This window comes from Abramis brama, assembly GCF_963993115.1.
Source record: "Abramis brama genome assembly, chromosome: 13".
Classification (NCBI taxonomy): Eukaryota; Metazoa; Chordata; class Actinopteri; order Cypriniformes; family Leuciscidae; genus Abramis; species Abramis brama.
The window spans coordinates 20,314,390-20,340,935 of NC_139975.1; the positions used below are offsets into that span (position 1 = coordinate 20,314,390).

Genomic DNA, 26,546 nt, shown 5'->3' on the forward strand with positions numbered 1-26,546 from the left:
CTAATCAAATAATCAAATTTGTGACTATAATCATATGATTCTTTGCACAGACAGTCAGATGTTCTTGCTTCCATAAAAGCACAAGAGGCTCTTTGGATGATTCTCAAATCATGCAGGAAAACATGATCATCAGGTTTCACACAAACTTGTTGAGTTCATGCAGCTCGAGTGCTGCCGTCATCAAAGCAAAAGATGGACAAACCAAATACTAAGGCATTTTATAATTTCAGTTGTTCAACTGTTCACTCAATTTGTAATGACAAAAAAAAAAAAAAAAACATTTTCACTATTTGTCTTAGACTTTTGGAGATTAATGTTTATCTATCAATCTCTCTCTCAATATACACTCTTGGAAGAAAAGGTTATATATAGAACCTTAAAGTGTTCTACCAGGTGTTTCATAGGGGTTCCCATCTTATTTTATGGATTTAGTTGTCATTATTTTTTTATTTTATTTTTTGAATAAAAAAATAATAATAATTAAACAGCTCATATTATTTTGAATATAAATTTAATGATTTTTTATGAATTAAGCAGCAACATACTTTATTACTAGGACAATTTAAAACCCATTAAAATGAAAGTATTATGCAATCATTTAAGACACTTTTTTGGCATAAAGGGTTCTTTAAAATTGAGTCAAGAACACAACTCTCCTCAACTCTAACACAGATGGAATATAAACCTCTTTGAAATCTCTCATCTCTTAAGTATGAATGCACATTTTCACCTATAACTCGTCAAACTGCATCATCAATTTTAAATGTTTTTTTTTTCTTGCCAATTTTAATTATGAATTGATACCTTACAACATTAAATACAGATATTTTACCCAGAATACTCCATTTGTTGTCTGCCAAGACGCAAGAATACCAGCAGACACAATATGGACATGAAATAATGTCATGGTGCAAAGCTGCACAATTGCAATCACAATCACTTCGAGCTGCTGGTAAATTTACATAATTGTTTCTACTCATCTAAATTACAGGAGAAACATGCATTTAAAATCACTTTCATTACGTTTGTGCCATACTCTTTCCATCAAATGATTTTTTTCTTGATGATAGATTTAGTCTTGATGAATTGCAGTAGCGGTTTGGGACTTGGCAGGGTCAACTGACTTTCCCATCAGTCTGACAATTTAAGGTGTCCTCTCACCGGCACTGCTCAGGACAGACGAGGGATGAGGAGGAGCAACACTGCCTCTCTGTGGAGGAGCCCTGCTCCTTATCACCCATCAGCCCCAAATGAGCCGACAGAGCAGGTTTAAAGAGCATGATACAGAGATACAGGTGACGCTTGTAGAAACTGAACTGAGTGTTGTGAAGTCATTCTTAATGAAATATATTCAGTACTGGACATCACAGACTGAGATATTTATTCATGCAAATTCATATAATTTGCAAAATCTCCCTGGGGATGAATAGAAAGATTTGGTTGTTGTTAATATCAAAGACATGGTATGTTGTACGTCATGTTAGCATTTCTGAGCTTCTATTTTGATGAAAATCACTCTGAGCTTCTTTTTAAAGTGTTTTGTTTACTGGGACAAAATACACACTGAGACTTAAATTTCTCATTTAATTAAAGAAAACATTTCCACAAAATGAAAGCCTCTAGACATTCCACCATGATGAATGTCAGTTTGATTAAGCATCACTTATATTCAATCTGTGTATTTGAATAAGGTGCTGATGGTATCCGGTGTGTCTGGATGTGCAGACACTGTTTAGTCTGAAAATACTTTTGCCAAAGACTTGTTTTCATCCAGTGATTTGAGACGATTAATAAATGGACAGCCTTGAGGGCTTTAGATCTGCAACAGATCTCTCAATTTGCGATTCGCCAAATGTTTGTTCATGCTTTTGAAACAAATCTCTTACTCTCAGCTTTTACATAATTGCTTTCTATTTTAAAATGTAATTTATTTCTGTGATGGAAAAGCTGAATATTCAGCATCATTACTCCAATCTTCAATGTCACATGATCCTTCAGAAATCATTCTAATATGCTGATTTGGTGATCAAGGAACATTTCTTATTATTGCAAATCTTGAAAACAGTTTAATATATTAGCTTAATATTTTTTGGAAACCGTGATACATTTTTATCTAGGATTCTTGGATGAACAGAAAGTTCAAAAGAACTACATTTATTTTAAATAGAATCTTTTGCAACTTTAAGTCTTTTAAAGTCTTTACTGTCACTTGTGATCAATGTAATACATACTTACTGAATAAAAGTATACATTTATTCTTCTCCAAAAATAAAGAAATAAATCTTACTGAACCCGAAAACTTTTAAACAGCAGTGTATGCTTGAAATCAAATGATCAGTTTTATACATCCTTTTTCTGTAATTACCCCCGCAAGTGAGAATGAAATACTTTTCAACATTATAAAGGGAAAACTAGAGTGCAAATGTGCAAAAATAGTTGCCTCAATTGAGTTGATTTACTTGATTATGATTCAATTCAATTATGACATTATGTGGTTAAATATATTTATTGAATGACAACTAAACTCTATAATTCATCATTGTCGCACTTGCTGTGCTAGTTTAATGTACAACTCTCTGCGGTCACTTTTTTTTCATATAATAAAATAATTTCAACTTAAATCAATATTTCATGTACATTATGGTAAGTAGCAGTGTTGAGGTTGTCAATTAACCGATCACCCTATCTAGGCTTATTTTGTGCTGTTAAGTGGCTGGCTGTACACGATTTCTAACTTATAACTAGGTCCACATGGAATCAGAAATCTGCCTCGCTTTGGGTGTTTGTTTATAAGATATTTTGCTAATTTTATTACTTTTTCAGCTTCTGATAAGAGTCTGTTACTTTCAGCTCTCCTTTTACCATCCATTCCACAGAATTACCCATAAAATCAATCACAGAAAATGACAGCACATTGCGTTTGAGTCTGCTCAAAGCTAGAAGCACAACAACGCTAGCAGCACAACAACTGTCTGTGATGTGAGGACTGAAGCAACCGTAAGTTTTAATGGTGTTGAGAGTTATTTGGTTCTTCTTTGTAGTTTGATCCAAATGCCCTTCTCGGGACGCAAAATGAGTTCCCCCAGAGGCCGCAGTTCCTCACGGCTCTGACACGCCTCTACGTCAAAGTGACGCAAGATCGTAGCAAGAACTACCTTCTCCTCCATCATGGCGAAGCGCTGGCCTGGAGCCACAGATACACAGAAAAAGAGAAAATGGGAAAGAGAGAACAAGGTCTTGGAATGGCAACAAGACTATGAGAGGGGAGACGCTCATGAAGTAAAATTTCTACAAATGTTCAAATTTGGAGCTTTCATTCCTGGAAGGCAGTGGAGATGAGTCGAGTGCCGAAATAATAAATCTCCAAAGCTATGTGGCACTCTTTCAGTTTTGTTAGAAGATTATTCTTGTGTGTGGCCAGTGACCTGAACCTGCGAGCACCACTCGCTGTGAAACAATCTGTCTCCTTCAGAGGTGGGACAGAGGCCCAAACACTCTGGAGATGAGTGTGGGAGATAAGTGCGCTGAGTCTCTCGTTCAGATAGTGATGCTCAATAAGTAGATTGACTCTTGGGTGAAGTATAATAGAAAAAGAAACTTCACTTTAAAAAGTTCTGATAATAATAATGTCATAGGTTGGGAACCAATAACTGGTTCAAGTTCAGAACCTGAATAACGCTACTGAATCTACAGTGGGAAACAGAAAACGTAGCCTGTGTAGTCTGATTATAGAGAAAACGACTCTTATGAGTCGATTCTTTTTAGTGAATGAAAAACATACAACACAACCAGTGTAGTCTGATTATAGAGCAAATGACTCTTTATCAGATGGTTCTGTTTAGTGAATCAAAAACATACAACACAATCAGTGTAGTCATTTTACAAGTGCAAATGACTCTTATGAGCCAGTTCATTTTAGAGAATCAAAACATACTACACAACCAGTGTAATCTGATTAGGGAGCAAATGAGTTGATTCGTTTTGTGAATCAAACACATCCTGTAGTGTACAACTATTGTAGTCTGATTACAAAGCAAATTACTCTAAGCCGTTTGTTTTTAGTGAATCAAACGCATGCAGCGCAACCAGAGAAGTCTGAACAAATGTCTCTAGTGAGTCGGTTCTTTTTAGTGAACCAAAAACTTACTGTGAAACCACTGTACTTTAGTCTGATTCTTGGACAAATGTCTCTTATGAGCCATTTTTTTCCATTAATCAAAAACATACAGCTTTCAGCTAACCGTGAGACATTGATAAATTCTTTATGATTTCCATCTCTATGCATATGGCCCGTGTAATAAAATGCACTCCTTTGTATGGTGGTTATATCGTTATGCTGTGCTTCCCAGCCTTTTTGTCTTATGCACCCCCACAGCCCCATTAAAAAGGCCCCAAAATTAAAATGTGCTCCTTTTCACATTAATTCATATTATAATGGATAGCATTTAGTCTTATCATTTCTATTATATGTCACTTTTAGACCAATTTTTTGTGTTATCATTCTGTTCTTTTTCTTACCGATGCAGTTTCTTGGCCCTGCAGAAAAAGGGATGTATGCATATGGATGCCTCCCTTTGCTGTTCTCTGGCAGAAACCTTTCCGGTCGAAATTCCTCAGGTTCTGGGAAGTAGCGCGTGTCCCGGTGAAGAGCATATGGTATGATAACAGCATCCACTCCTTTTGGAACTTTGAACCCATCTGCAAACGAGCAACAAAACAACCTCAGTCAGTTATATTATACATGTCACAGAAATTTAACAACTAAATAGGATTTAGCGCACTGTACACATGCCAAACTATACCGCTGTGTGGGAGACAGAATAAAGCTTTAATTAATAATTGATAAACCCAATGTATTTATTGCGCATTGCAACACTTTCTGTCCTGAAAAGTTGCTATTTCCCATCCAGCTGCTCTTTCATTTAACCTTGACATGAAAGACTCTTAGCTCTTAGCTAGAAATAAACACTCAGGGTGCTTCATATTTGACAATGTGAGATGGAAATAGAAGCAGTGACATCTGCTGTTATGCTGAGATGCAAATAATGAGAGTGGCATCAAAAAATGCAGATCTTTGATCTTGCGCTGTTTGCTGCACTGTTTGGCAAGGTGACAAACTGCTGCCACCTACTGATTTGACAGGCCTCGCAGATGCTGCGTGCAAACAGAGGCACGGAGGGGAAGATCCGCAGACTCTCCTTAATAACACACTCCAGGTAGCGCAGCTTTTTCAGGTCCTCCACCCCCACGTGGCGCTCTGACGAACCTGCCAATCAGAACACAGGAGATGCAGCTGAACTTTAAATGAGGTTGTTAGGAAACATTCCCAAGCTGCTTTCTTGACTACTGAGTAAACAGAACAACTGCTTTCATTGAGAACACATTGTGGAAAAGACTTGTGTACCAAACACTTCCTGTAGTTCTGCCTGCATTGCCTTCTGGACCTCAGGATGGGAGCCAATCAGATGTAAGGCCCAGTTCATTGAAGCTGCTGTGGTATCATGACCCTGTTAAAGAGAATGGTCCTTAAAATAATGTTCAACCTTTGGCTTGACAAACTTTCCTTTTATAGTTTTATTTGTACCTCAAACATGAAGGTATCCACTTCCTCCTGAATGTCCTCATGACTCAAATGCTGTCCGTTCTCATAAGTAGTTTTTAACAGCATATCTAGAAAGGCCTGTCTCTTCCTCTGCCCCTGGTCAGAATCACTATCAGGCTCAGAGCTCATGAACTTCGCTCTCTCCTTGATGACCTTCAGGTTAAGAAAACAGAAAATTGTGTATGAATAATCTAAAGGTTTGTATTTAACAATTATAATTAGATTTAAGGGGGGGGGGGGGGGGGGGGGGGTAGCATGTGCTATCCACCTTATTTTTAATGTAAATCGTAACTTGAATGTGCAAGGCTTCCGGTGTTATTCTCTTTCAGTTATTTTACCTGTAAAAAATGCCCGTTATTGCTGCTTGATATTGCAAGCTAGCATTTCTTATCATATTATTTTGATGTATTATTATAATTCTAAACAGATTGTTTTTCAGTGCAAATAGTTCTACAATTTACTAGACTTTGTTATTGTTTTAGTTATTTACCTATTGAATCGGAAGTCTCACACATTCACAGAAAAAAAAGTGTGATCACTCACACTTGTAGTGAAAGAGTGGAGAATCTTCAATCTCCTGGAATGTTCTTTGCCTTCCTGCAACATGTTGTAGATCCAGTCTGGCCACAGCCATGGTGCTCTCTGTCTCTTAGTGATGATGTCACTCATTCTGCAAAAGGAATATAAACACAGTCAGATCGCAGAGAGGACAACATGGCTCCCCTATTTATTAGCAAGAGCACATGCTCTAACATTGACGTATTTACATACTTACATACATACACTACTTACTTATAGACACTTTGAACATACTCAGAGTCAGCATTGCTCTGTGCATAGATCTTCTCTCCCATTGCAGTTTCTGTTGCAGACAAAACATATCCCATATGTTTTATCAATGGTTATTATAACTAAGCGATAACAGTGTTAGGGCTATTTTACATTAGCATGCATGAGCAGTGTGTAAACAAAGCAGCAGGAAAACCTCAACAGCACTCTCACGTTGTGCTGAGGAAAGATTGGATGTACTGTACCACATATGATGTCCAAAGCACACAAGGTTACGTAGCTGAAGCAGTTGAACGGCTCTCCATCTCCCTGCTTCTGCATCTTCTGAATCAAAATATCTGTTTGTTCATTCATCACTTCCAGGAAGTCAGAGAGGATAGAGAAGTGGAAGGTTGGAGTCAGCATTTTACGCCGGTTACGCCACTTCTCCCCTGTGCTGTGGGAAGAAAAGTTGAGAAGAGTCAAGTCTGTGACCTCAACCTATCTTACTATCGGACAAAAGTGAACACGGGGGTCATTTTGTATTAAATTTCTGCGTTTGGACAGATGGCCAGAGACTTTGTGTCCAGTGTGGCTGATTATAAACTGTGCTTTTGATAGACTTTGTTTGCAGTGCTTGATGCAAGCTGCTCTTGAATATGAGATATGAGATCTGCCAGTTTGGCAGGTGGTCCTCTACCTTGTGTGAAACAAAGTTTAGATTGACTTTAAATGTTCTGAGCTTTGAAGGACATGAGTATGGCTTTTTTTAGGTAACAGAGAGATCAAGACAGCACTGCTCTTTCTACTTAATACATAATACACATGTAGTTATTTCTAACATCACCAATTGCAAATATAATGATGTATTTAACCCTTGCATTATATTAAAATTCTGGGTACAATTGTTATTTTCCAGGTGTGACCCAATGTAAAAGGTAAAACAGAACTTCTCACACATTACAAAAAAGAAAACACGAGGGCATATACTTTTTAAAACTGTATTTAACAATTTTAAAACATTTTTTCACAAAATGTATTTATTTATTAAAATTTTTTCATTTTTGTGTGCTTTCCTAATGTTTAAACAGTAGGGCAAGGCACTAGCAACGGCAAAATCATGGGGTAAATACCAGCAAATTTCACATAAACACATAAACCTTTCTTCGAATAAAAAAGCGGCTGCCAAATGCGTAAATGTAAATACCCTCAGATTGTCACACAATATCAAGAAAAAAAGACCTAAGTTGTCCCAAAAATTATTCAGAATGTAATATAAGCAATTAACAAAGTCCCCCAACTGATCTCCCATTGGTCGAAGAAAGAGATAATCCCACCCAAAACTCACTCCATTGGTTGCTTGTCAAAGTCAATGTTGCTTTTCCAGACTGTCTAAAGTCACTGAGTTTACACATTTTGGGGGAAATTAGCATTAAAATGTAAATACTTAAATATGTCTATTCTATTATTCATATATATTAAGATGAGAGAAGCTATTTTAACGTAAAATTGACAGTATCATTTTTTTTAATTTAATTTAATTTAATTTCACTTATTTACAGTGAGCATTACAACAAATTGTAATAGAACTGCAAAAGAAAGAAAGCACAGTGTAATTTTCACCAAAAAATTGGTGGTAAACCCACCGTACCTAGTGAGCAGGCCTGTGCCGAGCCACGGGTGCAGGAACCTATATGGGTATGACTTGTCAAGGTGTCTGGAATTACTGAGGACCACCTGATGGAAAAACATAGGTATGAAGAAACTGTGAGGAAAACATAATTATACACATCAAAAAGTAAATGGAGAGGATAAAATTTGAGAAATAGGCACCTCAATATTCTCTGCATGATACAAGATCAGAAAGGGGACTGGACCCACCCACACCTTTGCTAGAGGAAGGTGTCTGTTTTCATTTGTGCCCTCAATAATCTGATTGAAAAAATCTTTAACAGAAACACACTTTTATAATTTTGCAGTGTTAAATTATCATCAATCAATGGTAAGAAGAGCTGATGTTAGTCAAAAAGATCACAATCCCTTACCGCCTGCATTGGCTTTAAACTGCAGTGCATTGCCAAAGATTGGATAAGCGCCTGGCATTCCTGGAATTGGTCTCATTTCGTTCCATTTTCCTATATAATTTTTAAGTGGATGATATGTGGCAGATACCAAAAGAAGTAGAAGAACGGCTGTAAATATAATCCCCAGGATGTATAATCCAAAAAGGACACCCATTTTGTTTCGATGAAGCTGGCTATAACTAATGCTCTGAAAGAGGAGCACGGACTGCTTCACCGTGAACTTCAGACTTAACAGTTTCACTCTCTTAGAACAAACAGAGAGAGAGAGAGAGAGAGAGAGAGAGAGAGAGAGAGAGAAACACCCTGGGCTAATCAAACAGATTTAGTTATGATAACTGGGACACATGCAGGTTATCTGTGGGTAAAGTGCCTCCCGCTAAAACATTAACAGACAACAGAAGTAATGCAGCAATAATGCACAACTGTGTGTTGTGGTTTACCAGCACAAATTCAGCTGTCTTTCTTGAATGGTCTGGATTTTATTCTAGTTATCTCTTGCTTCATCAAATTACAATCTAGAGCAAAAATATTAACACATTTTTTTGTGAAAGTGAGCATAGATAAAATAATTTTAAGACCAGAAAACAAACGTCTAATATTTGATTGCTGTGATATATTATTGAACCTTTGCCAAATTGTATAACAATTTTATTGCAAATGACTCCACCAAGGAGGAGAAGTCTCAATAAAATGTTGCTGAAATAAACAGTTTGGAGGGTTAAATCAGTATTATCAACCATCACTGTAAAATAAATAATTAGGCTATGCATTTTGTTTTATCAACCTGTTGGCCTCAGACATCTGCAGTAAAACAAATTAATATTAAACTTGATATGCATTAACAAAACACGTTTGGCATTCATCCTTCAAAATGGTAAAAAAGGAAACAACAGGGATGCATGAGGTCATTTGTCCTGTTAGCTCCAGATTGTTCTCCAGGTCACTGTGAAAAACTATCAAGTCCATAAACTGAAGGCACTACATGTGACAGTTTGTAACTGGACATATGGTGACACAAAATACGTACAATAAAGTCATATTATGACAGTGATTGAATATCAGCGCGCATCACCCTGTTGCATTCATGTCTGCCCTGTTAAGCTCTTTCATTTAATTACAAAATTAACTCCCCTGCTATGGCATGACAGGCTGAAATTTCTTCCTCACATGCAGTGGAAACCGGCTCAACTGTTTCCGATGAGTCTGGCCACCTGAAAGCAGATTGTATTGGTGGTTTACTCAGTCTTAAAGAAATATTTTCATTATGTGAACCTCTTCTCTAGGACACTATGGAAGCATATGGGTAGTAATATTCAATCTGAAATGTAATATGCAAAATGACAATGCAATATGTGAAATGGCAATGCATTTCTGTATTTAAATTTACATTTTCCATTACATTTGTGAAACGTTTGGTGCAAAATGAAAATGAAAATGAAATTATATAATTTACATTTGCCATTTCATACACTAGTTTTAATATGTAAATTGAATACATATTTTTACACTTTATAAATTGCAAAATTAAAATGAAAATGTATTACAGAAATGATTAGATATGTTTAACATGTTCAAGCAAAATCTGTAGCAAAATGATCATTTAAATGTTATTTTTCTTAATTGCATTTACACTGAGAGTTAAGACACTTGCGATTGCATTTTCATTAAATGTCCCGCAATGAATGTAGCAAACTTCAAAAAATGTAAATGTAAATTTAAATACAGAAATGCATTGCCATTTTACATATTGCATTGTCATTTTGCATATTACATTTCAAATTGAATATTGCTATCCCTATGCTTCCATAGGACTCTGCCTTATTAAAAGTATTAATTAATCTCCAGTGTCCCAAAAGCAAAATAATGTCCATATCTTACTGACAACTCACACATATTCCTTTTAATTAAAGCCCTCTTTGTCATTGCTTATTTTTCTGGTTCATTTATTTGTTGATTCTACACAGCATATGGTGTGTAGACTGAACAGTTAATTGGTTCAGGCTTTAAAGATAGATTCTGTATTACATAAACATCAACAAAGGGCAATGAATTTAAACTATGTGAAACCAATTCACAGAAAAAAAGGTTCAATGGGGTTCTATATAGAACCCTAGGGATTTTGACTCAATTTTAAAATGCCTCTATTATGCTTTTTTGAATATTACCTTTCATGCAGTGTGTAATATAGCTGTATGTGAATGTAAAATGTCTGCAAAGTTTTAAAGATCAAAGTGCTTGACGAATAAAGTTATCTCCTAAAGAAAGAATCAATTCTGAAATGCTGAAAATAGTCGTCAGCAATTCCAGTCTCACTTGCTGTTACATACTGTACCTACATGACAATGTAACAAATTTGCATAATGCCAGCCGATGGTTTTCATTAGCTGCCCATGAACAACGTCTACTTTGACCCGCCCTCAAACTCTGTAGTTGTAGGTGAGGCCTGGAAGAGTTTGGCTTGTGTTGTCAGTATGTCAAGAAGACGCTGTTTTCAGCACTGTGAATACAATTTGTATGCACTTCAAAAGGATGAGGACTCGGGCTGGAATTGATTCAGAGAAACCAACGCCATCCATTGTTCGTATCACTGTGTATCAAGTGCTGAGGAAACCTCCAGAGCTGAAATTCAGATATGGTAATAGGCGTTTTGTTTTCGACACGCGTTGTAACCAGTAGACCATTCACAACAGACTGGGCCATCTGACCAATCAGAGCAGAGTAGGCTCTCTGAGGGGTTAAACAGACTGAATCTTTGAATTAACCTTTTTCAGACTCTTTAAGAAATGAGGTGCCATATATATCTTATGTAAGTGTTTTTTGACCTTGGATGCATGTAAACCAATTGTAGGAGACAACTGAAATTAGGAACCTTTAAAATAGCATAATAGGGGTTCTATATATGGTTCTATATATGAGGCGGCTGACAAAACCCTTTGAGGTTCTATGTAGAACCTTTTCTTCTAAGAGTGTATTAAACTGTTACATTTATATTAGATGAAAGATAATAAGCCAGTACCGCACTGACCAATAGAGCCAAACAGGGGCATGTTCCCTCCTTCCCCATCAGCACAGGGCAGACGCCTCCTGCTAGGTGTGGCACACTCCAAGAACCCACTAGCTGTAGAGCTGGTGATACCCATACTGAAGCCTGTCACACCCATAGGTGTGCTCTCACCTAAGAGGCATACAGAAAAAGCTTTTATTGTCATCTTATTTTTCTTAAATTACTTATTTTTAAGAAGTAAAATTGTAGAAAGCAAAGCCATAGTTGTTTGTGTTGTCCTTCATGCCACTGGCCAAATCAGGCACCTACTTTGTAGAAGTGACGCACCTTTGACAAGTCCTCGACTTGTCCTCATGTTACAGGCAAAATCCATAGGTGTGAATGACCTTTTCATCGGGGTGTCGGACTGCAGAACAAAAACATGGCATGGGTTACATCTAAACAATAGACTCTGTCGAATTTACCAGCTATTTCAAGCAGTGTTACCACAGCAGTGTCTGAACCAGGAAAGTATCTATATCACTTCTTGTAGGATGTGGTGTCATGTTTCTACAAAGTTATATAGAACTTGGTATTTGGTTTTGTTTCACATTAAACTGCTGGTTACCCATAGCTATAACTGCCTAACATCTGAAACCACAATGACTACTACTGGACTTCTTTGTACAAGAAAATACTATTTCAGTCATTCTACTTCAAAAATATCATGTTTAATCAATGTGTTACTTGCCGTAATTATTTGTATTTGAAATGTACTAGCAATTTTTAAAAATAGTTTCAAAGTAAATTCTACACCATTTTTTTCCCAGTGTAAATACTGCACTATGATCATAGCTGTAGGGAATTACTCTGAATGTATGAGTAGTATTGGGCCGAGACAGAGACTCCAGCATCAGGGTGGGCTCTCTCAACGGTGGGAGATTGTTTACTGTGTGCGTGACACTGGTAGCTCCGCCTCTTATGACCCTCCCTCTGAGCTAGGAGATACAGAGAAAGATCACAGCTTTGACTCTGAAATCAAACCAAATCAGTGCAGACTGAATTGCCAAACATAATTAAATACACATTTACTAACACAGAAATTTTAAAAATTAGATATTAGTTTAAGATAGTTTGAAATTTCTATAAAAGAGCAAAGAGCAACCATGTTTACAGTTTCTAATGTCATGTCAACTAGACTGTATGGAGGCAATATGTCCTTCACCCATTTAAAAAAAAAAAAAAAAACTGCTGCTATCTCTGTTTACAGAGATCAAAGTCTGCACACTATTTTTAGGATTCTGTAATGAATAGAAAGTTCAAAAGAACAACATTTATTTGAAATAGAAATATTTTTAAACTTTATTAATGTATTTACTGTCACTTGATCAATTTCATGAGTCCTTGCTGAATAAAAGTATACATTTTTCTGACTCCAAACATTTGAAAGGTAATGTATGTATGTGATAAGGCAGATCAATAGTCTGCAGGTCACAGTGATACCGGTGTGGCTTGTTACCTGCAAAAGCCTGGAAATAGGCGCGTAGTAATCCTGCTCTGGAGACTCAGAGTGTATCTGAGGAAGCCTGTGGTTTTGAACGGCACTCACTGGGGGAGAGGGCAGGCTTTCATTCACAGTGGATCTGTGAGAAACAAACCCAAGAACACATACTTACTCTAATTAGCAAACTGCACGTTTACTCATGCCTGATACCCCTGCAGGAGCTCAAGGCTACTTCTATGATTTTTCCAAGTGATGACAAGGTTAAAAGTGTTACAATTAATTAGGTACAATGCAGCTTGAGGGACTAATTTAACAAGCGCTTTTAAAAAGAGTCTGCATTTCAAAAGGTCTCAGCCTGTTATAACGTGACCCCAGTAGACCTTGCATTGAATAATCTGCAATAACATATTATGAAAGAGTTGCATCATGCATTAAGTTGTTACTGCAGCAGAACCTCTCGTATCACATTCGTTATGTAAAACTTGTGAGGATATAAAACGATGCACAGAGGTGTAGTTCACTCAAAAATGTTCTCAGAGAAACACAAAAGAAGATACAGTATTTCTCTCCATGTAACTGCAAAAAATAGCGACTGGAGCTTCCAAGCTTTAAAAAGGATGCTATAAAATCACATTAAAATGACCATAAAAGCAGCCCATATGTCTTGTGTACTATATTCCAAGTGTTCTAAAGCCATTTGATAGTTTTTTTATGATTAACACACCATCTTTATTTACAGACAGTCTTCCCTTCCAGGGAGTTGTTAACTGCTGCAACTAGATCAGCGAGTCAGTGAGTTAAACTTTAGAACCAAATCAATTTGATTTGTTAACAATTCATTCAGACAGTTTGGTGAACTGTATTGAACCGATTCAATGAAAGTATCTGACTCAAAAGAATATGAGTCGAACATCATTACTTTTTCATGAAGTTTCATGATGGTGCCAACTAGGGATGTCAATATTATCAGTGAATACCGACTTTAAAGTCACCATGAAATTGACAATTCTTTTTTTTAATGAAATATTGCAGTATTTATTATCAAGCGTAGCATTAGTTCTGGCAGGTCACGTTAGTCAAGCTTGCATCAGCTGACTCTCAGCTGATCCACATCTACCTATAGGAATACGACGCCTATCACCATATACATATATAAGCTCCATCAGTATTATCAGCAGCTATCGCGTTTATCAGGAGCTAATTACCCTCCTCCATCCCCAGCTCCTCCTCTCGCCCAGTCAGGATTTGACATTCTGATTCCCCTTGAATCAGAATAATTATCGAATAATGTTGTACTTTAAAATCTTGAATTAAATATATTTGCAAATTTTCATGTTGGTTCTGTTCCGTTTACCCCATGGGGGATTATTGCTGCTCTCCCTGCTCTTATCCATGCTAGGCTGCATGGATGCGCAGGGAGTTCTCGCCCAGAACGGAACCATACCGCCAATCCAAACTGTATGCTAATTGTCAATCATATTTGATGATAGTGGTCCTGACAGAAATAAATGATTTATCCATGCACATAATTTTTATTCATATGCCCAATCTTTAATCAAAATAACTTTCTCTCCTCTTTGTAACTTCTCTTCTCTTCTCTTTTATTTTCTTCTCTGATGACATGTTTACTGGAGCGAGGGCGGGACAACCTGTCACTCAAATGAGATCACACCAATAGCAAACCACAACGATGCAACAATCCCATCGATTACCGATAAGCAAAATCAAGCCCTGCGCCACATTTTTCTTGTTTGAGAACACGTTTCACTTAGATATACGTCACAACAGAAAAGAAAAGACTATCGCAACATTCGTTTCATGCCAACTTTTCATTCAGTTTCTCATACAAAGTTGTCATATGGCTTTGTAGTGTAAATTTCATTTGAACCACTTTAATGATACTAAAGCTCTCTGTTTATATTCCACAGAAGAAACAAAGTCATAAAGGTTTGGAATGACACGAGGGTGAGTAAATGATGACAGAATTGTCATTTTTGGATGAACAACTCCTTTGATAATGTATGCTGATCTTACAGTCTAGTTCCTCGTAAGAGTTGGCTTCCGTTTCCTATAAGGCTGTGGTACATCCGAACCCTGCCACTGAGTCTGGGGAGTCTGCGATGGGCTGTGGGTTTCTGTAAGAGTGTGCTGGACCCTCTCAGAGCCTGGGTTTTCACACACATCAAGACGCTTGGTGCATCATCTGGGTCATATCTTAGGAGAAGCAAAGACAGATCAAGTTGTAGGCCTTCATTTGTTTTCATGTTGATTTATCTCTAGTTAATATACTTCTTAATTCTGTTTTTTATTAAATAGTCTTTAAAAATAGAAATAGCAATAGAAAAACTGTTTTGTTTAGTTTTTGTAGGGTTAGATAAGAACTTTCCAAACTCCAAAAGACTTACAGGGCTCTCTCGCTAAATCCCTGATGTCTGTGTTGCAGTGGCTTTGCTTGGATTGTCATAACACCATTTAAATTAATCTTGTAGGCACTTGAGTCCTGAAAGAAGAAATGGCAAATTCATAACATGAGAACAAAATAACAGACAGAACCTCAAATTTGCACCAAAGTGCATGTTTCTCGTAGAATGTCACCTGTACATTACTGCTGCATGTTGACAGGAATGTGGTTCTGCTACTAGAACCTCTGGACAACAAAAGGTGATGTCCTTTAACTGGGATCTGAGGTGAAGGCACTTGACTGGAGCTCTCTAATGTTCTCCTCTGTGTTGCTCCATCTGATGCCAAAAGAACATTAGGAATAGAGGGAAATCTCCAACAATCCACTTAACTGCTGGCAAATTAGCAACAGAATTTCATTTTATTACTCCAAAATGCCAAAGTACTCCAAAGTAGCACAAAATCACATAGGGTCAAATACAGTTCATTCTGCTGATGCATCAAGGAGACTGTAATTGAGTTTTCTATCAATGATCATTAATCTTCAAATATGTTTTTTTTTTTTTTTTTTAAACATATTTACCATATCAAAGGGCTCACTCATTTTTATCATGGTTTCCACAAATATATTAAGAAGCTGTTTTCAACATTGTAATAATAATAAGAAATATTTCTTGAGCAGCAAATCAGCATAGAATGATTTCTGAAAGATCATGTGACACTAAAGACTGGAGTAATGACATTTTATAAGTAAATTACATTTTAAAACATATTAACATGGAAAGCGGTTATTTTAAATTGCAATAATATTTCACTATATTACCATTTTTACTGTATTTTTGATCAGATAAATGCAGCCTTGGTGAGCATAAGAGACTTTCAAAAATATTAAAAATCTTACCGACCCTAAACTTTTGCACACTAGTGTACATACATGGACTAAAAGCCACAAAACTCCATTCTCATTTCCAGGGGGTCTTTATGCATGCAAAAACGGTGTTCTTCACCCACCCAAGATTTATCGATCACACATGCACTGTTGGCTAATTCTGTTTAGCTGGTTTCAGTAATTCAGACACACCCGGGAGTTGTTTCTCCCAGTACTTATGTAAGAGCTCCTCCAGAAGACCCACCACCTCCCTCCACACGTCATCAAACAGCTCATCTGCAACAGCGTCACGGATGCATGCATGAGGGGATACTGGTGGGACTCCACCCCTGGGGGCCATGGATGAAGACTTCCTCTGATCCACCTCCTCATCCTCCCTTCAGTCAAAACAATTACAGAGCTACAATAAATTATTCCCTTCTGACAGGATGCCTTAAAATGGGTGCACACTATTATGAGTCCTAATGGTTTTATTGACCAGTAAAACGGCAGAAAACATGATGTAATAAGGCTGTATAGTATTTGTAGAATTTAGATGACCAGTTACTGAATACCTATTGAAATGCTAAAGAAACGGAAAAAAAAAAACAAAAAAAAAAACTATTTTTGATTCAATGGGAATAGGTAGACTGTGGGGCTAATTTTAATCACAGTCCGTTCTTTTTGCTCAAATTTTGTTTGTTGTTTTCAACACATAGTTCAAAACCCTCCTAAATACCAACATTCTAAATAGTAAAAGTACTATTTTTTCTAACTAAAATTTCAATATAATTTTGGGGCAAATGTTCAATTCAGGCTTTTTAGAGGCCAATATATTTAAGGAATTTGTACTTTCAAAATAAATAAACCTACACTGAGGAATATTAGAGATTAAAAAGTGTGACAACTTGCCTTGTCTTCCCTATAATTATGGTTTGTTCATGAAGCAAAAAATATCTTCTGTTGCATTATAATAGAGGGGTATGATAGTATATGGACCCTTTTTACAGACTGTGATGACACGTTTTAACAGTCATCAGGATCGTAAATCCAGCAAAGTTATATATTTATATATATTTTTTATAAATGTATGTACATTTATAACACTTATTCCACTTCTGAGAAACCAAGAAATGTGAAAAGATTAAATTAAGTACATGAATCTTGGAAAAAAGGTTGTAGGCAGATTAAGTAAAAGACAACTTGTGACGTACATTTCTTTTCCATCATAAGCTAAAAACTCCTCTATGCTGCCCTCTGCTTCATACACCTCCTCTTCCTCAGTGAGGTAGAGTGAATGCTCAGAGAGAGGAGAGCTGGGGCTTTGGAAAGACTGCTCACACCAAAGGCCCGGGGCCAGACTGCGGCCTGCTACATACAGCCTGCAGACAGAGAGAGAGAGAGAGAGAGAGAGAGAGAGAGAGAGAGAGAGAGAGAGAGAGAGAGAGAGAGAGAAAAAAAAATGAGGGAGGAAGCAAATTCTTGCCACAGCCAGCCCAGACTGATAAATGCTTTGCCGGTGGACATGTTCAGTGCAGTATCTTTAGAACATATTGCATATTTTTAATCAGGTGAGAGGCCTCATCCTCAAGGGTTGGTTTTATGTGTTATATCAAATGTATAATGTATGATAGGCTTCAGTGCATATTTCAAAACAATAGATAAGTGCAGTCAAGCAAAAAGAAAGAGCTAAACCCAGAAACAAATCAATAGAGTGAGCTCATTAATCAAGAGATAAAGGACCCCAATATTTTTTGGTAAGATAAGACTGACCTTAAAAAGTTCAGGAGTAACTCCAGCGATAAACAAAATACCGTGATAATTGTATAATGCCAAGAAATCGTTGAAGAAAATTAGATATGCATATATATATATATATATATTATATTTCAGATTACATTAGATTAGATTATTCAAAAGTTTGGAGAATTTAAATTTTTTTATGTTTTTAACAGAAGTATCTCCCCAAGTCTGCATTTATTTGATCAAAAATATAGTAAAACAGTAATATTATGAATTTTAAAATAACTGTTGTCTTTTTAAACATATTTTTAAAATTAATGTATTCCTATGATTGCAAAAATTGACTTTTTGCAATTATTCCTTTGATTTCTTTAAAATCAATCTTACTGACTGCAAACTTTTGAACAGTAGTGTACCTAATTATTTTCTTTTAATTAATGAATTAAAGTTATGACACCTGGTTGATGTCAAATCATTTCATACAAAAAAAGCCATGAAACAGACAGAAAGTAATAAAATACAGTTGCTTGAAAACAAATAGCCGAGGTTTCTATTGTTCCCAGATAAGTTTTACAGGTTGTTTGAAACCATCTACACTGGCCCTCAGTCAGACAGACCTCCATCACTGCTGTGCTCAATGCCCGGAGTGGAGACTCAAGTGGACAATCAGCATTGTCAACAACTCATTAACAGTGTAGTACAACTATTAAATAGATCCTCATTTAAATCACAATTTCATTCATTCTGTTTTCAAAGAGAAAAATATTTGTATAGTTGAAACCATAAAAGTAACCCTCCTCAGAGCTGTTATTTTCTTAAACCGAAACAACTGAACAATTAAACATTAAATCTAACCCATGTGTTTGAGTACTTTTAACTGTTATTTAATTTTATTGAGAGGCTTACTCGCTATGGTCCTTGTCCAGACAGGTGGGTGTGGAGAAGGAATAGGTTCTGGCACTGGACTCATGTCTGCAGATGTACTGAACACCCTCCTGTTTGGGAGGCTCCAACTGGTTTCCTAAAATTCTGTGCTCAAGGATGCAACACAACGAGACAGTATCAATTAGCAGGGCTGTGCAATGCTGTGTAATGTATTATTAATGTTTATTTGGAAATTGTCTTTGAGTAGCACAATAATTTGGTAATAGCGACACCTACAGGTGAACAATGTGTAGTGTCGGTTTGAACTATGTACAGTAGCTACAGTAGCTGTATGAATAAACATTAAGACATCTGTTGAAGCATGCTTTTTCCAATCAGAAGAAAACGTTTAGGAGCCGTTATAGTGTGAAAGTGCTTATATACAGCAAAAAAAAAAAAAAAAAAAAAAATCATTAATATTGAGTAACTTACATTTTAGAAATATTGCAAGTTACTTTTTTCTGTTTTTGCTCCATCAACGAACAATTCCAAACAAAGCTACAGCACCAGCACTTTAATTCAATTTATTAACTTTAAAAAACTAAGTTTGCCTAACCCTTTTAGCCTCAGAGCAGTCAGAATTCTCTAACAAATCTCTCTTTGCTCGAAGGAGCTGTACCTGAGATGGGGGGTGTGTCCGTTCCACTCCTCACACTCCTCCTGTAGGGACTCCGAGCGGCTGCTTCCTCTCCTCTCATACAGGAGCTCATCCACAGAGTTAAAGAGCTGACGCACACGCTGAGTATTCGCCCGCTCAAACTCCTGCATGCAAGAAAAAAACAAACACTAAAACATTCAATGAACACAGATGAGGAGATGGTGCTAGCAGCTAGTGATGCATTTGCAAAAATAACAGTTAGACACATGCACTAAAAACAGGAAACTGTGAGAGTTTAAATAACAGAAAAATGCCCTGTTGTAGATTTTTCTTATTTTTCAATTGTTTATTACCTAGAACATTTTAATGATAATAAATAGCAGTGTTGCATGCTATTCAATTCAGAAACTGAGAATTCAATTTATATTCCAATTCAGTTAACTAATTTAGGTAGCAAACAGGATACATAAATCTAATATGAATTAGAATTTAAGTCAAATTAAAATGGAATGAAATTCAAATAAATGAAATCTATCACTATATATATATATATATATATACATAAATATGCTGTCATAGATATACATTTTCAAAAACAATAATTATAAATCAGCATTTTTTTCTTTACATGGCCTTATGAAATTCGGATTCAACATGTTTTATATAAATAATATATTGAATAAGAAATAATGAAATTATTTCAACCCAAGTTAATATTAAAAATAATAATAATAATAATAATCTGTAAATTCCCTTGTCATTCCGATTCCAATTCCAATTGAGCTTCCTGTGGGTTGTGGCCAATTAAATTTAAGTTCTCATGAACTAAAAAAATCGAAAAAATAAAATAAATAAACCTCATTAATTGAATAGGAGTTGATTCTAAAATTCAGAATATTGCCCAACCCTGATGAAAAAGCTAAAAAAAACAAATAAAAAAAAAACATCTGGAAGAAGAACAGAGGCATTACATCATATCTCCAGGAGCAGATGGAGCTGTGGTCTGTGGAGAGACCGGGGCCAGTGCCTGGGCTGCCGGAGCGGGAGGGGAGGTGACTCACGGGGGTAGTGCCACCGGCAGACGACTGACCACATGATGAGATGCTACCAATGAAGAAATGAGGCATTACTCTAAGGACATTAATATGTTGTAGAGCTAAAACCTTACAATAAGTTCTGAATATTCCGAAATGAAAATAATGATTGTATTACCTGAGGCCACGGTTTGAGACCCTGTTGACACTTCTGGTGAAGGGGGCAGGCACTGCATTAATGCTTTTGCTAGGTTCGTTGAGCAGCTTTTTCCTAATACATGATATGGGAATAAGAATGAAGATGGGTCCATACAGTTAATGAAAACAGGTCCATTTACAGTATGACTTGTACAGAACACATGCTACAGTGATACATTAAGAGGCATTTATGAACTGAAAAGCACAATAAGCATCCTTTGGTTAACACGCTAAACGTCATCTAAAACTATTTTAAAATGGATTCTGCTAATTGGCATGCAAGCAGCTATTAAAACCTCATATTATTTTAGAGACTACAGTACATCAATTATTATTATTTTTTTTGTCTTTTAGCAGGACTATTTAAAATGAACTAATCAAGGCAAAGAGCTAAAAGACCTTTTGTTATGAAAAGCATATCCACCTGCAGGTATAAGAGGGTCACATGATGCTGTCGCCGTCAAGCTTTCACTCTTTGTCTCAAACTGCCTCTAATCTATCAGACAATTATATCATGAATAATTTAAACAGTACAAGATCAAAGTACAATATACAGGCATGTTGGAGTGTCACATTTATCACTATGACAACAAGAAGCTTTATCTGGAAATGTTATATATTAAAATAAAGAACAGAGAAACCATTAATTTATTTGAAACAAAGTTTTTCGTGCATATTTCACATTGCTTTATATCATTTTAAATATCTCTTTTGGTTTCTTAAGATTCGTCACCATTCAGTATCAGTGTTTATCGAGACCTTTATGAACAAAATAAGTGTTGGTTATAACTGTAACCCACGAAAAAAATGTTTAAAAAGATTAGGCCTATTCAAACCAAATGACAGCCATATGTCACGTAAATGACAATTGTAATGGGATTATTAACTTGCATACTTCGTACAAGTGCCCTTGTTAATGTAACAAATGTTATAAAAATTCCAATAATGCATTACGTTATGACACATTTGTGATTGTTCCTTCAAAAACGCTACAACGTCACAAACAACTTACCCAATTACAATGAGTCCAGCATGTCTGTCATGGCACACTGCCCTGTAGCTGTCTGGGTAGTAAGAGAGTACAGGAGGTACGTGTAGGGTGGCCAAAGATGAGGCCCACCCAAAGCCCAGTGCACTGTGCATGGGTAAATTACTCCTATCAGTGGGACCCAGCCAAATAGCTTAAAGGCAAAACAGCAACATTCACACTTTCAGATCAGCCATCAGAAATGTGTGACTTCTTGTTTCCCCTGCAGGTCAACATGAATGTCCTTGTCGTCCTCCCGCCCAGTGCAGAGGTGCCTCTGATCTGTTCATTCAGCTCCATCAAGGGAGTGTTTGGACACGCTACAGTGGCACAACACAGGTGCATGAATGTCCCCACCCTCCCCTGGATGACTCACAGACACCTTGCCATCCATCCCAGAGGACTTTTTCTTTTTCCATAAGATTTTTTTTTTTTTTCATCCTGGAGTAGGCTATAACCATTCTCTAGAAACCCTTAGAAAATGTTTCAAGGAATAAGACAACCAAGATTAAATTTTTAAGAATAAATATATATATATATATATATATATATATATATATATATATATATATATATATATATATATATATATATATGATATACTGATGATGACTTATATATATATATATATATTAGTTTTGTCAAAAGTACCGGTACTTCGGTACCAAGTAGGTATTGAAATTTTTTAAACATGACCGACTTGGTACCGAAGTACCGGTACTTTTGACAACACTACTGATGACTATATATATATATATATATATATATATATATATATATATATATATATAGTTGGAAGTGGAATAATGATACAGATGCTGAATAAGCTCCTCCTACTGGAAGAAAGGCTTGGTCTGCAGTGATGGCTTATTTTTGTAGGCCAACCTAAAGTATATCACACTGCATCACACTGGTTCACGCAGCAATAACCCTATTGGATTATAGGCTAGGCCTTTGAATTATAGCAAAAAAAAAGCTCTCTGTGATCAACAAAAGTTTATGATACTAACACATTTTGTCCATCAAGATAATTTTCACAAATTAACACAACTTTTACTCATTTTTTTTTACTAAGGTCACGGTCGCTCGAATTCAACATCACTACCACCAAGCTTCCAACAACAACTTTTTCAAGACATTTTTCAATTGGTATGTTTTATGACGTAGAATAAAATGTGAAAATATCTTCACCACAGACCTTATAAAATCCAAAAAACCCATTGATTTGGGGACGATGAAACCGGAAGTGCTAAAATGCTAACTTGTTTCGAGGGTTTTGACCTACATATATATCATCCCTGCAGCACTCTATAGCTGATGTTTAACTGTTATATGCATGCCTTGCTAGTTTGGTTTTCTTTGTCTCCATTTTGCCTCGTTCATCTGTTGTCATGGTTTGTAATTAGTTCCACACCTGTTCTGTTTTCCCTTCATTACTCCCTGTGTTTATAAGCCCGTGGTTGTCTCAGTTCATTGTTCTCCATTATGTTACACAATGTGTAGTTGCTTTATTCTAATTTCTCCTGCGGATTCTCCTTGTCGATAAAAAAGGACTTTTGAAAACCCTTTCATTTTTGCATGTTGTCCTACATGTTACAATAACGTGTATTGAGTTAATTTATTTATTTAATTGAATTAATTTCAGGTTAAAGTTTTAAAGAGAAAGATCAGACAAAAATTACCATACAGTACAAATAGCACAGTTTAACTTGTGTAAAATGAGGTAATGAAAGTTGCAAACCTATAGGATATTGCAATAATGCCGTATATAATGCCCGTTCCAAAAAGCATTTTATGTCATCTACTTGATATTTCTCTTAAAAGTTAATGAAGATAACGAAGACAACAAGAGCACTCTGTGCATACAGGAGCACAAACTGACACCACAGCTACAGAAGAAGTAGCACAGAGAAAGGGGAAAACTAATTAGCAGCGGGTGAGGGCTTCAACAGTTGGCAGGGGTCAACAAGGAAGCCCAGCATCAGTGGCGGCTCAGGTTTCTCTCACAGAGCAAACAGCAAATAATTTCAGCAGGTTGAACGCCAGGGCCTAATGAAACATGCATGACCAGCATGGCAGCAGAAAGCCTCAGCTGACTGACATGGATTCTTTCTCGTGTCTGCCTTTTAGCAGCGAGCACAACGGGACAGTGATTTTACTCAGTACAAGCCTGTCAGATGTTACACCTTTCCAGAGTTCGGATAAAACATCAAACCTGGTTACTTTTTGCATAATGATGGTATACAAAAGTCAGCACAGGGGATTTTGGCATCACAAGAACTGCACTGATCAAACTAATCAATCAATCAATCAATCAATATATAAATTGTATATCATTAACCATAATATTTAAAACAAATAAATTGAAGGCCTATGTGCTGTGGGGAAGAGTGAAGTCAGTGCAACTATAAAACAAATACTTTAGTTGCGTAGTGATATTTAACCATACATTAGCTATATAAAACACAGTAAATGTAGGCTATTCTTAAACTCTTCTTAAGCACAATTTCACCCATTAAACAATTTCCAAGGCATTGATTGTATAGGCCTAATTCCATTTCTCTTTTATTCAGAAGACAGTGTCTGAAAGGCAGTAGCCCTTTTTATCTTTATTTTTTATAAAACTGCATTGAAGGAAAGAGACACATTTGCCTACTTCAGGTTTTTTAAAGATCAGTTCTAGAGAGGGATTTCAGTCGTAACTAAATGCTGGTGTAGATTGAGCAATTAGATATGCTCGTGCCAGAGGAAAGACTATACCCTGATTCGATGACATTAGTCTTATATTAATTAGTTATCAAGTAGTGAGCACAATTCAATTAAACATTGAAGGTCTTGCCATGAAAGAACACAGTCTTGACTATTTTCTAAGTTTTAATGTATACAGCAGCACTAAATAACTGTTAATTTACCCCTTATTCCTCAAGTAGCCTAGCTAACTTATGTGTTGCTGCTAGCTAGACATAACTTTTTACCTAGACAGACAGAAAACCCCAATAGCCTATAGTATAGGCTACCTAAACTTGAATAACAAATAAATTCTAAATATTATTCTCAAAGACTGTACAGGTTATTGTTCTAAAACTTGAATGGATGCTTGACACACATGTATGATTCGATGTAAGTTAGGCGAAAGAGAAGGCGCTTACTTCAAGCTGTCATCACTCTCTCGGACCGGACTCATATTGTCCTGAGCTCTTCTTGTCCTCTTCCATTTAAGTGTTCGCTCCGAGTCTAGCGGGGACTTGTCGAAACCACAGTGATAAATTCTGTCCGGAAAGCCATGCTGGTACTTCGGTCCGATAGAGCCGCCGCTTGGCTCAATGCGCTCTACGGTCACCTGCATTAATGACTGTAACTGACAGCTTCACCGCGCTGATAATGAGAGATGCGCGCGCCCCACATAGACTAGACTAGACAAAGCACTAAAGCAGGTGACAAGCTGTCACTCACCGAACGAGACGCGGTTACTATCTTCCATTAACATATCTTCGACATTAACCACAGTTCGAATTTTGGGGAAGCTGATTAAGACTCGACGGAAGACAAACACTAGGTTGAGGGGTAGGCCTTCTCAGAAGTGAGTAACTACTCTTTTACAAACCTACACGTCTTAAAACAAACTTTACGCAATCACAAAAATCGAAGACGTCGAGAAGGTAACTGGCTACAGTTTTCCCTTCTAGTGCTTTCGGTTAGATTTCGTTCCGAACGATACATCAACAAAACACAATGAATACTGTAATTATTTAACAATAGCTATTTATTCGTCTCGGACACGGTTTATATAGGCCTAATTAAAGATCAATATAAAATGTAAAACCAATTTAAGCTCTAGCCTACTTTTGAGAAAATTAAATTATAAGTATAATAGTAAAAATAGTTATTTACTATTCTTTAAATATACTGTTATACTTAGAAATATAAATAATAAACAACAGATGCAAAATAAACTGAAATACATCAAGAGTATCAAGAATATCACCTTGGTGCAATTTACACATAGTACACTAGATGGAGCCATAGAACAGCAGATTAGGTTTGCTCTTAGCACTAACGTTACTCGCATCAAGTTATTTTCTTCTTCTTCTTCTTCTTCTTCTTCTTCTTCTTCTTCTTCTTCTAAATAATTCAACGTGTTTTCAATATTTGGAAACATTCAACGACTTCAATAGCAAAAGGCCCATTAGTAAAGACTAAAGAGTTGGCTATTTAGGTAGGCTAATATGCCACATGACCTCCTGGGATTTGCTTCATTAGGCTCCTGTATAGCTTTGAGAAAAGGGGACATGTCTTTACAAATAAAAACCTATTTATAGAGATATGTACTGTACTGTATAAATCCTGTATCTGCCAGTATCTCTTGATAGAAGGGCCAATAGTCCATATTTTCTGCTATAGTATTGAAAGCTTTGGGAAAAGAAATTGAAGTAATATGAGGGACGATAAAAATAAAAATAGACAAAACATCAGCTGTTATGGAATATATCAGTGAATTTTAAACTATTATGACTTGTTTGTTTCTCTGTGGAGAAACAATAATCACTGCAGTTTTAATTCACTGATCCGTGGCGTCAATTCCTTTGAGGGTCAACACTGAGCCAATGTGCTTATGGTGCTTCAGTGGCAAGTTTATTTATGAAAAGTGCGTATAAATAGTGCAAGAGGATACTGTGTGGTCAGGGTCATCAGGTCGTGGGGCTGTGAATCCTAGGAGGTGGAGAGATGAATAGCTGGCGTCGTCTTGGGAGGGCCAGCGATGAGAGGTACTGAAAGGTCATGTTGAAAGTGATACACCCATAATTCAAGCCCC

The 26,546-nt window shown here is 36.5% G+C and overlaps 2 protein-coding genes across 2 annotated transcripts; both read right to left on the minus strand.

Annotated features, from left to right (window-relative positions):
• Positions 1–779: 779 nt before the first annotated feature.
• On the minus strand, positions 780–8,673 carry cyp4v2b (cytochrome P450, family 4, subfamily V, member 2b). Its single transcript, XM_084132707.1, has 11 exons — positions 8,416–8,673; positions 8,204–8,316; positions 8,022–8,107; positions 6,637–6,827; positions 6,395–6,464; positions 6,146–6,272; positions 5,585–5,755; positions 5,405–5,507; positions 5,132–5,266; positions 4,519–4,698; positions 780–3,184 (listed from the first exon to the last, which is right to left on the minus strand). Exons 1-11 carry the CDS (start codon positions 8,606–8,608, stop codon positions 3,021–3,023), a joined length of 1,533 nt encoding a protein of 510 aa, XP_083988833.1. The 5' UTR covers positions 8,609–8,673; the 3' UTR covers positions 780–3,020.
• A 391-nt stretch (positions 8,674–9,064) lies between these two features.
• Positions 9,065–25,079, minus strand: fam149a (family with sequence similarity 149 member A; the record flags this gene model as incomplete). Its single annotated transcript, XM_084134058.1, has 15 exons — positions 9,065–9,665; positions 11,480–11,629; positions 11,786–11,864; positions 12,307–12,435; positions 12,957–13,080; positions 14,976–15,155; positions 15,347–15,441; positions 15,537–15,679; positions 16,423–16,607; positions 17,424–17,591; positions 18,859–18,981; positions 19,496–19,638; positions 20,446–20,578; positions 20,687–20,779; positions 24,883–25,079. 15 exons carry the CDS (start codon positions 25,077–25,079, stop codon positions 9,589–9,591), a joined length of 2,019 nt encoding a protein of 672 aa, XP_083990184.1. The 3' UTR covers positions 9,065–9,588.
• Positions 25,080–26,546: the final 1,467 nt, after the last annotated feature.

What these genes read in the sequence shown, in the direction of transcription:
- cyp4v2b (XM_084132707.1), bottom strand. Translation starts at nt 8,608, where the DNA reads ATGGGTGTCCTTTTTGGATTATACATCCTGGGGATTATATTTACAGCC. An exon ending in GGCACAGGCCTGCTCACTAG is followed by an intron (nt 6,828 to 8,021) that starts GTACGGTGGGTT and finishes TTCTTCCCACAG; the next exon opens with CACAGGGGAGAAGTGGCGTA. An exon ending in TATGTTCAAAGTGTCTATAA is followed by an intron (nt 6,273 to 6,394) that starts GTAAGTAGTGTA and finishes TTCCTTTTGCAG; the next exon opens with AATGAGTGACATCATCACTA.